The following is a 17,650-nucleotide window of genomic DNA, read 5'->3' on the forward strand; positions in this document are numbered from 1 at the left end:
TTTCTAAACTGTGCTTTTCTTCATAATCAAAGAGCTCAACTCTGAATAAATCAATCAACATGCTAAGGAATAAGAGATTGCAGAAAAAGACACTGTGCTAATGTTGGCGTCATCGATTCTATTTCAAGGTTAAAATAAAAGATTTAGTACTTCCCGTCTGATGATAATGTTCTCTTTACTAAGTTGTGGATCTTGGACTTGTTTCAGAATAGAGAGAAGGAGGATATATAGGTAAATTCTCGTTATAAGAAATTGGACTGGAAGCATCAGCTTATTTTATTATCAGCAGAAACATTAAGTGAAGATGTGATCTAAAAACCTTGATATAATAAAATCTATATCCTTCTGCTAAAATACTCCATAATCCTGACCCAGACATTCATTTCCTAGCAAATCCTTCACCTTGTAACACAACGTTGTAAATCTAAATTGTAGAAGTCTAAAAAACTTTCAGCCTCTCTCCCACACTTTGCTGTTCACTAAATTTCCTTTGCCTATCCATCCATAAACAGAGCTTAACCTGGGTTAGATCCAGCTGATTTCAGATCCAAAACCTTTAGAAGCCAGGTAAGTAAGTGACTTCTAAGACTTGTGATCAGGGAGATGTGAAGTCAGCAAAGGACACATTGTCTTCTCAGTGCCAATGTAGAACAGATTGTCAGGTTGACAAGATGAGCCGAAATGTCCTTTGCTGTCTTTTTATATTCACTGCTGTCATAGAAACTAGGTGCTTAAAATAAAAATATTTTTTATCTGAAAATGTGTTTAGAAAATATAAAACTAATATAATTGTTCTGTAAATATTTTATCATTATTATAACAGCTCCATATTTGAATATATGCATATTTGGCAGAGCAGACTTTGCTTTATGCTCTGGTAATTTCCCATTTTATGAAATTCCAATATGAAGGCACTTGCAGGGTTACTGGATGTACTTATTTTTAAAAATTAAAAACAATCCTGTTTTCATTTTTATATTGTTGTTCACCTGTGTACTTGACTATAAATTCAGAATGCAAAAAATAACCTCAAAATTTTATTATTACAAAGCTACTACCTAAAAATAATTTTTTGAGTAAAGTACTTTATGAACAGTAAATATTTTCATTAAAAAGCAACTAACATTTTGAATAGCATACAGTGAAAATAAAGCATGTTTAGAATGATATACTACATGATGAGATGAATCTTACTTACCAAACTCCTTGGGAACTGCTATAGAATAAACACAATTATGTCCCACACTGTAATTTTTTGGATAGTTTGGTGATAGAACAGTGCCTTCTGAACCAGTTGAACGACTTCCACATGGTGCTGAAATTAAAAAATATTATTTTTAGAAAAAATTTATATTATGAATATTTCCTTGATATAAAAATATGGCTAGCTGATTTTAAGGTATATCATTTATTTACATGTTTTAACAAGGGTCCTCACTGTCAAATATTTTAAAAATAAAAAATTGTGCACATAGAAAAATGTTTAAGTATTCAGATTTACTCTTCTTAGAAGCAAAGTAATATAATAAAATTACAGTGGTGCTATCTATCTCTAGAGGTAATAATGGCGGCCTGCTTTCATTTATGATAAAAGGGTAAAGATAATCATCTCTTTTAAAATGATGAGAAATTACACATGCAAGTGGGAAATTGTTTTACTCACCACCCAGCTTTGAATCTACTCAAAATCAACTATGATTATGCTCCCATAAAATTAGGTATTTCTATACCCAGGACAGGGATGGCTGCATAAACACATTCATCCACTCATCTAAGTAAAATATTCTCTCATCAATCTCTTATCTGCTTATGATTTACATTTAAATCAGGAGTTGCTGATGGTGCATAGAGATGGTGCATTTTTGCTACCTCAGCCCCAAATGTGCTGTGTTAAAAAGATGAGGGTGAAACTGATTTCTGGAAAATCTGTAGATAGTGGTTCTGTTGTTCACAAGATAAGAGGATGTTTTGGATTTATAGTTCTGGAAAACAGAGAAAGATCTGGGCTACTAAAGGGGTTATAGTTATCAAAGAAAAATGTGATAGTTGATATTATGTAAATGAATGGGTTCTTCCAGGAATTATGTAGAATGAGAAAGATGGCCAAAGAGGAAGCCGGGAGAATGTCAAGGTAGGATTAGGGGGTGGCGAGTGTGACCAGTTGCATATGACTTTTTGTGACCCCATGGACTATAGTCGTTAGGTTCCTTTGTCCATTGGATTTTCCAGGCAAGAATACTGGAGTGGGTTGCCATTTCCTACTTCAGGGGATTTTCCCAGTCCAGGGATAGAACCTGAGTTTCTTGCGTCTCCTGCATTGGCAGTGGATTCTTTACCACTGAGCCACCTGGGAAGCTGAGAGGGTGAGACAAAGAATTTAGTCCATTGGGAACCAAGGAGGAGGAAAGTTAAATTAAAAGAAAGTGTCCAAAAAATGTTTGGAGATGGAAATGGAAACCCACTCCAGTATTTTTGCCTGAGAAATACCATGGACAGCTGAGACTGGAGGACTACAGTCTATGATATCGCAGAGTCAGACACTACTTAGCAACTGAACAACAACACATAATCACGCAGATTGTGATTTTGGAAAATAGTTCTTGATGGAAACGTGGCATAAAATGGAATGAAGTGACCTAGTAATATGGAATACAGAGTTTTGTAACAAATTAACATTTGTATATAGAATAATAGTAACAAATGCTCAAAAAATAAAGTTTTTGGCTAAAGGGAAAAACAAAATGTTGTGTTGCAAAGTGGTATTAAATGGGAAAAAGAGTTTGAGGGGGTTTGGAGGTCTGGAGAATTATGCAGCAGGAAACTGCTTCTCCAGACTCTGGTTTCCTACAGGAGGAGTGCTGCCCAGGCATGCCAGCCTGCTGGCTCCACCCCTTACGCCCTGGAGATGCGGGAGCTTCTTGATTGGTGAGCCCAGGACAGAAACTTTACTGTTGGTCTCCTCTTCAGCCTGTTTAAGGATCAATCTATTGAGGAGGTGGCTGTGGTTGTTGGAAGACACCTGTAGCTGCTTAAGAAGCCCCCTGTTACTGTTCCTCAGCTTCTACTAATATTAATATTGGGTTCAGAGTGCTTTTCACATCTACTATATCCTTCAACTTTTCTGTTTATTCATTCTAGTATTGTTTGAGAGTTTGAAATTGAAACTCCAACTGAAAATCAAAAGAATCTACTTAGAGAATAATCATAATATACAGTAAAACTATATGTAACTTTTTTCTGTATTTCCCAAGTCTTCTATAAATGTGTTACCATAGTTTCATAATCTAAAAATAAAAAAAAAAGAAAATGAAAAAAATTAAAGCTGATGACTTGATTTCCTTCTGCTTATCACTTAATTTGCCTCGAATTTATGTAGGGGAGGTGTCCTTCAAACATCAGAAAGGAAGTTTTTGGTATTATAGATACAGTAGTTTTAACAAGAGTAGCTTTTTGCAAATTACAACCAGGAAATCAAATCCAGTCTGTTGCAGGAGAAGTTTCAAATTTTTAAAGAGTTAAGGAACAAAAGAAAAATTAAATCAGAATGTGCTACAGAGACATATGTGGCCAGCAAAGCCAAAAATATTACCTGGATCTGTGCAGAGAAAGTTGCTAACCCTTGAACTAGAGTAGAGAAGGGTAGCTAGACTGTAGTTGGATGAAGAATAGCAGTTTATAAGGAGATACTAAAATAATCAGAATCTTAACAATGAACAGAAGGAGAACTTTGGAATAGCTGGTGGAAGATGCAGGCTGAATGAATTTTTATTGATTTATTTAATAGGGGAAATAGAGTCATTAAAATGGGAAAATCTAGAACACTGACTTAAGAGGCTTGTGCTGTGCTGATTCACTCAGTCATATCTGATTCTTTGCAACCCCATGGGCTATCGCCCATCAGGCTTCTCTGTCCGTGAGGATTCTCACGACAAGAATACTAGAGTGGGTTGTCATGCCCTCCTCCAGGGGATCTTCCCAACCCAGGGTTTGAATGCAGGACTCCAGCACTGAAGCTGGATTCTTTACTATCTGAGCCACCAGGGAAGCCCAAGAATACTGGATTGGGTAGCCTATCCCTTCTCCAGGGGATCTTCCTGACCCAGGAATCAAACCGGGGTCTCTTGCATTGTAGGCAGATTCTTTACCAGTTGAGCTAATGTAAAATCAAAAACTAAAACTGAGTGATTAACTTTAGAAAGCATTAGTGACAGTCCTCTGTTACTTGAGAAAAGTGTTAAAGAAAAATGAAAATACACAGGTTTTATGCTGGGAATTTACTGGAATTAATGCCTGATTTTCCTTTTAAAGAACTGAATGTAGTGGTGTTAGATGGCTTGAAAAGAGTCATGAGTTTGAAAAAGCCAAAGCTTTTGATGGGTTTCTGACCAAAGTCTAAAGATACAACAATATATTCAAAAAACACACACATACAAAACAAACAGTAAGTTGTACTGAGTTGGGTGGCTAATGAATGTTTTACCTTTTTTCCTTTTAATGTTCTATAAAATGGTAATAAATAGTAAGAATTATACATATTAAAATTATACATATTAGAATTCCCCAGAACAACAACAAATTGACAGTGATGATAATAACCAAAGATGTATTGCTCTCATCACTCATTATTGTTTGAGATTAGAGTAGTCAGGTGTATTCTTATTTTGGCACTGATAACTTTATTCAAATAATAATTTTACTGATGAGAGAATCATTGAAGAATAAGCAGCATGCTTTACATTAATTTTCTTTCTGATTTTAAAGTGCTCCAAAATGACAAAACTTTGAAAGAATATGACAAATGTTCTTATTTTTACATTTGGAAAGAATGAATAGAAATAAGAGCTTCTAACTTAAGTTCTGCTTTTTGACTTAATCATGAAAATTCTGCTATTCCACATTACCATGCATCTTACTGATAGCCTCAATGTGTTTTGTGTTATTTTATTTTGTATAATGGACATTTGGGGGCAGCTCTTGTTAAAAATCTCATTTATAAAATATGAAAATATGATTTATTTTATATATGTACATAATGCATACACTTACGTATACATTAAATGTATAAATGTATACATTTATGTATATAATGAATATATACAGGGTTGCTGTATAATCACAGCTCTTTATGGTACCTAGTATTATGTTAGATCTTGTTATTTGTACTGGAAACGATTTTATATTTTTTCTGGTCATTACTTACAGCATGTCCTATTTTATGGTCATTTATGTTGAATACTGTGATGACTGACACTATTTTATGCAGTAAGTTATGCTGCAGTAGACTTATGCAGGAAAATTCACTATCCTGTGAGGTAAAGATGTAATCTGTTGTATGTTTATATAAATTCAAATGGAAGAATGACTAAGCCAGGACAACTTTACTAATTCTTCTAAAGTTGATTCCTAGATGCTTTCTGTATTCACTTCTCTCTTCCTGTTTTAATTTCATTTTATTGGTTAGTTCAGAAAAGGTCAGCCTTTAACTCTCTGGCTCTATTAAACAATCAGTAGAATAAAAGCAAGGCAGGACCTTTTATTTATGCTTATTTCTGCCATTTGACTCACACCTGTTGGCCTTTTGTCAAACTGGCTGTGTTTTTAAACAGCAGATATTCATTGTGATGAACTGCATAAGAACTCACCTGTTCCTGATTATAACTTATATGATACATATGACTACCCTTCAATCTCTATTAATAGCATTTTTGTAGAACACATGTATTATGGGAAGAAATGGTTCTGTGATTAAGTAAAATGAACACAGTTTTATGCTATGAGACTTAACTGAGACTTTAGTAAAGTTTGGGGAATGTCATACTCCTTCTTACAAACTTATTTGATCATGGAGACCCTTTTTCATTTCACAGGACCAATGTTCCTCAGGATATACTTTACAAAATGCTAATTCTAAAATGTGCTATTACTTTGAAAATAATTCTAACATTTATATTATTTGCTGTAATTAGTTATGATTTCATAGCACTAAAGAGTTGTTTTATATATACATTTAGAGTGAAAAAACTTAAATACTAAAAATGTGAAATGGTCTACCATATCATAAAATGCCATTATTCTCTTTTTAACCACTTTCACTGAGGTATAGTTAAAGTGTTGTGTTAGTTTCAGATGTACAACAAAGTGACATATGCATGTATATATACATATATATCCTTTTTTCAGGCAAAATGCCATTATTCTTGACACTTTCTCCCTGACTTGCTTACATCTTCCTGTAGCTTATCAGCCTCTCCTCTCCTCTCTGCCACTGTAACTATTGCAAACCAGACTCCCAACAGTTTCCATTTGGGTTTTTTCAACAGACTCCAAGTTCCACTCATCTCCACAAGTTCCTATCACAACTAGTGACTTTTAAAACACAAAAGTCTTAGAATTTTCCTTTTCTCTTTCTAGAACATATCTGATACACAGAAGGTTCTCCATAAATGTCTATTAGGTGCTTAAATGAACTATGCTTGCCCAGACCGTGCTCTTCTAAAATGGTGTTCCACTGTCAGCACAACACAGATATTTCATTTGGTTGAAATTACCCCAGAAATTGACTTAAATTCAAGACATTCCAGGTATACCCTGTCTTGCTTCTGCCATTCCTGGTGCTGCTTGTGTGCTCGTACAGGGCATACCTGGTACCTCTTTTGTGAAACAGAAGTTAAGGAGACTTCCGTGCTCGCCACAGTGGATGACAAAAAGCCCAAGGAAGGACTCATGACTGACAGCAAATATCATACTGACTTGAAGGTGGTAGTGAGGCTAATTCAGTTATTATTTTTTTATTCCAGTTATTTTGCTCTCACTGTTTTTTTTTTTTTTTTCCTTTAAGAGCATCATAAAAATCCTTGCATACCTTGTTTGATTGGAGAATTTTAAAGTTTTTCATTTATCATTGTAAACCAAGGGAAATTTTATAACATTTTTGTACATAGCTGTTACATGTACGACAGTCTGTCTTTAAGTAGGGGTATGTGTATGTGTGTGTGTGAGTGAGTGTGTGCTCAGTCACATCCAACTGTTTGTCACACCATGGACTGTAGCCCACCAGGCTCCTCTGTCTATGAAATTTCCCAGGCAAGAATACTGGAGTGGTTGCCATTGCCTTCTCCAGGAGATTTGCTGGATCCAGGGGTGGAACCTGAGTCTCTTGCATCTCCTGCATTGGTGGGTGGATTCTTTACCACTGATCCATGTGGGAAGCCCTAAGTAGGGAGAAATTTCTGTTAAAAGAAATGATAGTTTTTTCTTCAAGTCAAGTGTCTTGTTGTTTAAATAAACATCTTGTTTAAAATTGAAAAAAAAAAAAAGATACATCCTTTCAGTAAATCCATGTAAGCCTTTTTTTTCCTCTTAATCTGGGACTGAAATATTTGCTGTTTCTCTGATTACCAGGAATCAGTATTGCTTTACATTTAGAGACACTATATGTGTAGGATATGTATCTTTAAACATTGGAAATATATGAAAGGATAAGATTTCTATAATCTGAAAGACTTTGGCCACCTCATGCAAAGAACTGACTCATTGGGAAAGATTTTGATTCTGAGAGGGATTGGGGGCAGGAGGAGAAGGGGACGACAGAGAATGAGATGGCTGGATGGCATCACTGACTCGATGGACCTGAGTCTGAGTGAACTCCGGGAGTTGGTGATGGACAGGGAGGCCTGGTGTGTTGCGATTCAGGGGGTTGCAAAAAGCCAGACACGACTGAGCGACTGAACTGAACCGAACCGAACCGAACTGAGCCACATGGATACTGAGTTTCACTGAAGGAATGGCAAACATATCTACCATTCATTTCACAGTGGCAAATAGTTTATCTGTAGCATACCCTCACTGAGGTGGCGGTCACCCACACAGTTCAATATTGTATTATTTTTATTTTACCCTCTTTTCCTGTTTGCTTTTTTAATCCTCTTTTGGATGAATCTGTATGACTTAATTTGTACAAGTAAAATATGTTCATGCTGTAACTATACTGTGAACTAAGAAGCAGTGATGCAATAAGCAGATAAGATATTTCTAGGGAAATCTATGGAAGACCAAAAATACATTTTAAGGATTCTAGAGCAATAAAAAGGACTTCCCACTGATGGTTTGACCTAGTGTGTGCGATGGAAGAGGAATGAATAACAAGGAAAATCGAAGTACCTTCCACTGAGAGAGACAGAAGGCTCTCAAATCATTTACATGGAAGAGGTACTTATGTGTGCATATATCTTAGACATTTTATATTATACAGCCTTAAACTACTCACAATTTCAATTCTGTATTTTCATTATGTAATGTATAATTTATCATCAAATATACTCTATAATGAAAATTACTATATAATATATAAATTTTTCTCAGAAAGCAAGTTAGATACTTTCAAAAGTGATGAACCCTTACAGGTCAAAAAAGAGCAATATGGTATACATTAAATCAATGATTTACTAGACGTGGCCTGTGACCCCTTCAGGCTGAAAGAACTACTGTACTTTTTATAAAAGTATGGTCCACTTCTAGTGGACCCTGATATAGCCCAATTGAATGTCACAGAGCAATACTGCATAGGAACCTGGAATGTTAGGTCCATGAATCAAGGAAAATTGGAAGTGGTCAAACAGGAGATGGCAAGAGTGAACATTGACATTTTAGGAATCAGTGAACTAAAATGCACTGGAATGGATAAATTTAACTCAGATGACCATCATATCTACTACTGTGGGCAAGAATCCCTTAGAAGAAATGGAGTAGCCATCAGAGTCAACAAATGAGTTTGAAATGTAGTACTTGGATGCAGTCTCAAAAATGACAGAATGATCTCAGTTCGTTTCCAAGGCAAACCATTCAATATCACGGTAAATCAAGTCCATGCCCCGACCAGTAATGCGGAAGAAGTTGAAGTTGAACGGTTCTATGAAGACTTACAAGACCTTTTAGAAATAACACCCCAAAACAATGTCCTTTTCATTATAGGGGACTGGAATGCAAAAGTAGGAAGTCAAGAAACACCTGGAGTAACAGGCAAATTTGGCATTGGAGAACAGAATGAAGCAGGGCAAAGGCTAATAGAGTTTGCCAAGAGAAATCACTGATAATAGCAAATGCCCTCCTCCAACAACACAGCAGAAGACTCTACACATGACAATCACCAGATGGTCAACACCGAAATTAGACTTGATTATATTTGTTGCAGCCAAAGATGGAGAAGCTCCATACAGTCAGCAAAAACAAGACCAGGAGCTGACTGTGGCTCAGGTCATGAACTCCTTATTGCCAAATGCAGAGTTAAATTGAAGAAACTAAATCATATCCCTTATGATTATACAGTGAAAGTGGGAAATAGATTAAAGGGACTAGATCTGATAGACAGAGTGCCTGATGAACTATGGATAGAGGTTCGTGACATTGAACAGAAGACAGGGATCAAGAACATCCTCAAGAAAACGAAATGCAAAAAATGCAAAATGGCTCTTTCAGGAGGCCTTACAAACAGCTGTGAAAAGAAGAGAAAAGAAAAACAAAGGAGAAAAGGAAAGGTATACCAATTTGAATACAGAGTTCCAAAGAACAGCAAGAAATGATAAGAAAGCCTTCCTCAGTGATCAATGCAAAGAAATTGAGGAAAACAATAGAATGGGAAAGACTAGAGATCTCTCCAAGAAAATTAGACATACCAAGAGAACATTTCATGCAAAGATGGGCACAATAAAGGACAGAAATGGTATGGAACTAATAGAAGAAGATATTAAGAAGAGGTGGCAAAAATACAAAGAAGAACTGTCCAAAAAAGATCTTAACAACCAAGATGACCAGGATGGTGTGATCACTCACCTAGAGCCAGACATCCTGGAATGTGAAGTCAAGTGGGCCTTAGGAAGCATCACTACAAACAAAGCTAGTGGAGGTGATGGAATTCCAGTGGAGCTATTTCAAATCCTGAAAGATGATGCTGTGAAAGTGCGGCACTCAATAGGCCAGCAAATTTGGAAAACTCAGCACTGGCCACAGGACTGGAAAAGGTCACTTTTCATTCCAATCCCAAAGAAAGACAATGCCAAGGAATGCTCAAACTACCGCACAATTGCACTCATCTCACACGCTAGTAAAGTAATGCTTAAAATTCTCCAAGTCAGGCTTTAGCAATATGTGAATGTGAACTTTTTGATGTTCAAGCTGTTTTTAGAAAAGGAAGAGGAACCAGAGATCAAATTGTCAATATCTGCTGGATCATGGAAAAAGCAAGAGAGTTCCAGAAAAACATTTATTTCTGCTTAATTGACTATGCCAAAGCCTTTGACTGTGTGGATCACAACAAAATGTGGAAAATTCTGAAAGAGACGGGAAGACCGCCTGACCTGCCTCTTGAGAAATCTGTAGGCAGGTCAGGAAGCAACAGTTAGAACTCGACGTAGAACAACAGACTGACTCTTAATAGGAAAAGGAGTACGTCAAGGCTGTATCTTGTCAACCTGCTTATTTAATTTATATGCAGAGTACATCTTGAGAAATGCTGGGCTGGATGAGGCACAATCTGGATACAAGATTGCCAGGAGAAATATCGATAACCTCAGATATGCAGATGACACCTCCTTTATGGCAGAAAGTGAAGAAGAACTAAAGAGCCTCTTGATGAAAGTGAAAGAGGAGAGTGAAAAACTTGGCTTAAAGCTCAATATTTGGAAAATTAAGATCATAGCCTCTGGTCCCATCATTTCATGGCAAATAGATGGGGAAACAGTGGAAACAGTGGCTGACTTTATTTTTCTGGGCTCCAAAATCACTGCAGATGGTGACTGCAGCCATGAAATTAAAGACCTTCACTCCCTGGAAGGAAAGTTATGACCAACCTAGACAGCATATTAAAAAGCAGAAACATTACTTTGCCAACCAATGTCTATCTAGTCAAGGCTATGGTTTTTCCAGTAGTCACCTATGGATATGAGAGTTAAAGAAAGCTGAGCACTGAAGAATGGATACTTTTGAACTGTGGTGTTGGAGAAGACTTTTGAGAGTTCCTTGGACTGCAAAGAGATCCAACCAGTCCATCCTAAAGCAGATCAGTCCTTAGTGTTCATTGGAAGGACTGATGTTGAAGCTGAAACTCCAATACTTTCGCCACCTTTGCGAGAACTGACTCCTTGAAAATATCCTGAAGCTGGGAAAGATTGAAGGTGGGAGGAGAAGGGGACGACAGAGGATGAGATTTGGATGGCATAACCGACTCAATGGAGATGAGTTTAGGTAAACTCTGGGAGTTGGTGATGGACAGGGAGGCCTGGCGTGCTTCAGTCCATGAGGTCGCAAAGAGTCAGACACGACTGAGTGAGTGAACTAAACTGAATGTCACAAATCATAAATCCTGATATAGAGTGTATTTGAAAGCTGTATCTCCCTTGGAGTCTTTTTTTTTCTTAAAGAGAAAGGCTTTCATGACTCTCTGTCATATGAATTTATAATACAGACAGTATTATTCTCAGTATTGACTTTAAGATTAAAATTACTATTTTTTTTTCCCTTCTTTGATCTTACTAAAAATACCTAACTAGTCAGCCATTCATTTCATGGGCCTCTTCATGTTTCCTACATAAGTATACAAACCTCATTTTGTTTATCTGCCTTAGATAATAAACCTCCCATAAAGCTATTTTATCATAACAGTAATAAATATTCCTTTAAATTATAAACTATTGGTCTAAGTCACATTTATTTTACTCTTTATTTTCCTCTACACTATTTCTGACACATTCACATTATGTATCTGGAAAACTAAGGATAATATTGCTATGAGTTCTCTATTACTTCATATATTCACTGAGAAGAAAAATCAGTCTTAATAACTTGTGAATTAGTGTTCTAATTACACATTCCTGTTGAACACTGAAAAAAATCCATTTTAATGTTATAGTCAGTGGCTTATAAATCATTTCAATGGCTCAGCAATTCAACTTAGTGCAATATGAGCTTCTACATCTGTCACCTCACTAATTGCCTAGATTCATTCATTTGCTTTTGCTGGCTAGGAAGGCATTCTCTTCAGTCTTCAGTGCTCTGAGAGCTGTGTTCTCCATCATAGAGCACATGCTTAGAAAAAGAAGAGTTCATTGTATGACAAAGGTGTATGACTAGATATGCTCCTTTGATAGCTCTTCCATGTTACCACACATAAATTCTACTAAAACCAATGGTCTTGTGGGTGTCAGTAGCTCCTGAGTGATACCTATGGTCACTAATTTTTAACTTAATTTTCAAGATTGAGATATAATTCATACTATAAAATTCACCCTTTCAAAGTGTACAATTGAGTGTCTTTTTAGTATATTCACAAAGTTATGTAACCAACCCCACTAACTAATTTCAGAATATTTTTGTCACCCCAAAAGAATTCCTGTGCTTATCAGCAGTCACTCCTCATTTGCTCCACTCCCAAGACCCTAGAAATCATTAATCAATGATTTTGTAGGAAACTATGTACAGGAAGGCAAGCTTTTAAAATGATTTTAATTGAATTATTGATGCATTTTAAAAACTACGATCCTTTTTTGTTGCTTAGTTTCATACTTCCCTCTCAATTTTTACCAATTATAATCCCTTTTATTATTAAAATATTACTTAAAACAGTTAACATATTAGCCCAAGATATGTAAGTTTACAGGGAGAGAGAGAAAAAAAAAAAAAAAAACCTGTAGCAATTTATTAACTTCTACCTGAAATCATCCCTCAAACGCTGCTTTCTCAAGAAAGTTTTGTCCCTGTTTTCCTTTTAGAAGCCCCATCATGCAAGGTTTTTCATAAATTAATTTCATGACATTCATAAATCCCATGGACGGAGGAGCCTGGTAGGCTGCAGTCCATGGGGTCACCAAGAGTTGGACCCGACTGAGCGACTTTGCTTTCATTTTCACTTTCATACATTGGAGAAAAAAATGGCAGTCCACTCCAGTGTTCTTGCTTGGAGAGTCTCAGGGACAGAGGAGCCTGGTGGGCTGCTGTCTATGGGGTCACACAGAGTCGGACACGACTGAAGTGACTTAGCAGTAGCATAACAACTTGTAATTATATATTTATTTGTATAACATCTATTTCTATCTCTTGACTCTATGACCTCTTAAGTTAAAGGTTCCATGTAGTTTTTGCACACTGTTGCTACCTCTGGAGCCTGGCATAGTCTGTGTATATAATGGGCTTCTAATAAATGTATGCTGGGAATGTTAGGAAAAGTAAAACATACATTATATTAATATCTTGCTGTTGACTAAACGCACAGAATGCAAACTCAGAGATTTTTCAAAACTCTTTGCTTAAGGTATCACAATAAATGCAACCAAAGTTTTAGTATCAGAGAGGTGTAGTTTTGATTTCCAGCTTCATTATTTACTGACTGAGTAGGCCTGGAAGAGGGGAAAATTCAAACTGGAACTGGAACACAAAGTGTCTGCTCCATTTGGAATATGATGTAGTCTTAAATGAAATGAATTAAGAAACTCTCCTGACCTACTCCAGAATCTCCTGAAAGTGCTATAATGAGGCTTTCATGAATGCCTTAGGAAGATAGACTAACCTCCTCAACCCCAGAAGGAATACAAAGCTTTGAAAAAGGCAGGAGAAACTTCTCTGGTGTTTCTGCTACTCTTCACTTAAGAAAAACAGGGATGCCTTTTAGCAGTCCTGCCCAGGTCATTTTGCCCTCCACAAACAGTTATTTGTTTTCATTTTCCTCTCCTCTTAATTTTCCCTAAGGATAAAGAGTAAAGTTCTCCCAAAGGAACAGGGACCTACATCTTCCATTCAGCTGTTTGCTCATGGGTTGGGGGACTTTCCTGTGCTCAGCTACTGATAGTGTGGGTGATGTCCTCAATTTCTCTGGATTCTTTATCCTTTAGAAATCTGGGGGGACACAAGAGCCAACACTACAAGTGAAAGGGAGTAGGAATTGTCAGATAATCCTTTTTAGTTCTTATAATTCATGGGTTTCTTTGCCTTGTTTCATAAATTAATGGGGAAAAATGTCTATATTTTTATTCAGTTAATCAGTTCAGTTGCTCAGTCATGTCCGACTCCTTGCGACCCCATGAATCGCAACACGCCAGATCACCCTGTCCATCACCATCTCCCGGAGTTCACTCAAATCACGTCCATCAAGTCGGTGATGCCATCCAGCCATCTCACCCTCTGTTGTCCACTTCTCCTTCTGCCTCCAATCCCTCTCAGCATCAGAGTCTTTTCCAATGAGTCAACTCTTTGCATGAGGTGGCCAAAGAACTGGAGTTTCAGCTTTAGCATCATTCCTTCCAAAGAAACACCAGGGCTGATCTCCTTCAGAATGGACTGGTTGGATCTCCTTGCAGTCCAAGGGACTCTCAAGAATCTTCTCCAACACCACAGTTCAAACGCATCAATTCTTCGGTGCTTAGCTTTCTTCACAGTCCAACTCTCGCATCCATACATGACCACTGGAAAAACCAAAGCCTTGACTAGACAAACCTTTGTTGGCAAAGTAGTGTCTCTGCTTTTCAACATGCTATCTAGGTTGGTCATAACTTTCCTTCCAAGGAGTAAGTATCTTTTAACTTCATGGCTGCAATCACCATCTGCAGTGATTTTGGAGCCCCAAGAAATAAAGTTTGACACTGTTTCCCCATCTATTTCCCATGAAATGGTGGGACCAAATGCTATGATCTTTGTTTTCTGAATGTTGAGCTTTAAGCCAAATTTTTCACTCTCCTGTTTCACTTTCATCAAGAGGCTTTTTAGTTCCTCTTCACTTTCTGCCATAAGGGTGGTATCATCTACATATCTGAGGTTATTGATATTTCTCCCAGCAGTCTTGAGTCCAGCTTGTGTTTCTTCCAGCCCAGCGCTTCTCATGATGTACTCTGCATATAAGTTAAATAAGTATGGTGACAGTATACAGCCTTGATGTACTCCTTTTCCTATTTGGAACCAGTCGGTTGTTCCATGTCCAGTTCTAACTGTTGCATCCTGACCTGCATATAGGTTTCACAAGAGGGAGGTCAGGTGGTCTTGTATTCCCATCTCTTTCAGAATTTTCCATAGTTTGTTATGATCCAGACAGTCAAATGCTTTGGCATAGCCAATAAGGCAGAAAGAGATGTTTTTCTGGAACTCTCTTGCTTTTTCCATGATCCAGCAGATGTTGGCAATTTGATCTCTGGTTCCTCTGCCTTTTCTAAAACCAGCTTGAACATCTGCAAGTTCACGGTTCACATATTGCTGAAGCCTGGCTTGGAGAATTTTGAGCAATACTTTACTAGCCTGTGAGATGAGTCCAATTGTGTGGTAGTTTGAGCATTCTTTGGCATTGTCTTTCTTTGGGATTGGAATGAAAACTGACATTTTACAGCCCTGTGGCCAGTGCTGAGTTTTCCAAATTTGCTGGCCTATTGAGTGCAGCACTTTCACAGCATCATCTTTCATGATTTGAAATAGCTCAACTGGAATTCTGTCACCTCCACTAGCTTTGTTTGTAGTGATGCTTCCTAAGGCCCACTTGACTTCACATTCCAGGATGTCTGGCTCTAGGTGAGTGATCACACCATCATGATTATCTTGGTCGTGAAGCTCTTTTTTGTACAGTTCTTCTGTGTATTCCTGCCACCTCTTCTTAATATCTTTTGCTTCTGTTAGGTCCATAGCATTTCTGTCCTTTATCGAGCCCATCTTTGCATGAAATGTTCCCTTGGTATCTCTAATTTTCTTGAAGAGATCTCTAGTCTTGCCCATTCTGTTGTTTTTCTCTATTTCTTTGCATTGATCGCTGAAGAAGGCTTTCTTATCTCTTCTTGCTATTCTTTGGAACTCTGCCTTCAGATGCTTATATCTTTCCTTTTCTCCTTGGCTTTTTGCTTCTCTTCTTTTCACAGCTATTTGTAAGGCCTCCACAGACAGCCATTTTGCTTTTCTGCATTTCTTTTCCATGGAGATGGTCTTGATCCCCGTCTCCTGTACAATGTCACAAACCTCCACCCATAGTTCATCAGGCACTCTATCTATCAGATCTAGTCCCTTAAATCTACTTCTCACTTCCACTATATAATCATAAGGGATATGATTTAGGTCATACCTGAATGGTCTAGTGTTTTTCCCTACTTTCTTCAATTTAACTCTGCATTTGGCAATAAGGAGTTCATGATCTGAGCCACAGTCAGCTCCTGGTCTTGTTTTTTTTTTTGACTGTATAGAGTTTCTCCACCTTTGGCTGCAAAGAATATAATCAGTCTGATTCCGTTGTTGACCATCTGGTGATGTCCATGTGTAGAGTCTTCTGTGTTGTTGGAAGAGGGTGTTTGCTATGACCAGTGCATTTTTTGGGCAAAACTCTATTAGTCTTTGCCCTGCTTCATTCTGCATTCCAAGGCCAAATTTGCATGTTACTCCAGGTGTTTCTTGACTTCTTAGTTTTGCATTCCAGTCCCCTATAATGAAGGATATCTTTTTTGGGTGTTAGTTCTAAAAGGTCTTGTAGGTCTTCATACAACCATTCAACTTCAGCTTCTTCAGCATTACTGGTTGGGGCATAGACTTGGATTACTGTGATATTGAATGGTTTGACTTGGAAATGAACAGAGATCATTCTGTCATTTTTGAGTTTGCATCCAGGTACTGCATTTCGGACTCTTTTGTTGACCAGGATGGCTACTCCATTTCTTCTAAGGGATTCCTGCCCACAGTAGTAGATATAATGGTCATCTGAGTTAAATTCACCCATTCCAGTCGATTTAGTTCACTGATTCCTAGAATGTTGACGTTCACTCTTGCCATCTCCTGTTTGACCACTTCCAATTTGCCTTGATTCATGGACCTGACATTCCAGATTTATGCTGCAATGGGGCACAGAACACAGGTGGCTGTGATGGCACATAGAGTGCGGGCAAGAGGAGCTACCTCACGTCCAAGGTCAGGGGCAGCAGCCAAGAGTGCCAGGCTGAGATGGTGCAGGAACAGCAGAGAGGAGCTACACCACGTCTGAGGTCAGGGGTGGCGGCCAAGAGTGCCTGGACGCGACAGTGCAGGAGCGGCAGAGAGGAGCTACCTCAAGTCTGAGGTTGGGGCAGCGGCCAGGAGGAGCTATCCTCCGCCCAAGGCCAGGGGCGGTGGCTGGAAGGAGCAATCCCATGCCAAGGAGCTGCGGCCACGCAGGCGCAGAAGGGCCACGGGGAGCTATTCCACGTTCAAGGTCAGGAGGGGTGGCCACGAGGAGATACCCCTCATCCAAGGTGAGGAGATACCCCTCGTCCAAGGTGAGGAGATACCCTCGTTCAAGGTAAGGAGCAGTAGCTGCACTTTGCTGGAGCAGTCATGAAGAGGAACCCCATGTCCAAGGTAAGAGAAACCCAAGTAAGACAGTAGGTGTTGCCAGATGGCATCAGAGGGCAGACACACTGAAACTGTAATCACAGAAAACTAGTCAGTCTAATCACACTAGGACCACAGCTTTGTCTAACTCAGTGAAACTAAGCCATGCCCATGGGGCCACCCAAGATGGGCAGGTCATGGTGGAGAGGTCTGACACAATGTGGTCTACTGGAGAATGGAATGGCAAACCACTTCAGTATTCTTGCCGTGAGAACCCCATGAACAGTATGAACAGCATGAAAAGGCAAAATGATAGGATACCGAAAGAGGAATTCCCAGG

The 17,650-nt window shown here is 38.2% G+C and overlaps 1 protein-coding gene across 3 annotated transcripts in view; it reads right to left on the reverse strand.

Annotated features, from left to right (window-relative positions):
* LOC120860724 (CUB and sushi domain-containing protein 3) overlaps positions 1-17,650 on the reverse strand; it is a 1,429,922-nt gene that overhangs the window by 266,046 nt on the left and 1,146,226 nt on the right. For all 3 annotated transcript variants that reach the window (XM_040236474.1, XM_040236473.1, XM_040236472.1), the window contains one exon: positions 1,199-1,315. In XM_040236474.1, coding sequence (XP_040092408.1) covers positions 1,199-1,315 — 117 coding nt within the window. The remainder of the gene's footprint in view (positions 1-1,198; positions 1,316-17,650) is intronic.

The sequence above is a fragment of the Oryx dammah genome, unplaced genomic scaffold, assembly GCF_014754425.2.
Source record: "Oryx dammah isolate SB20612 unplaced genomic scaffold, SCBI_Odam_1.1 HiC_scaffold_11164, whole genome shotgun sequence".
In the NCBI taxonomy this organism is placed as follows: domain Eukaryota; kingdom Metazoa; phylum Chordata; class Mammalia; order Artiodactyla; family Bovidae; genus Oryx; species Oryx dammah.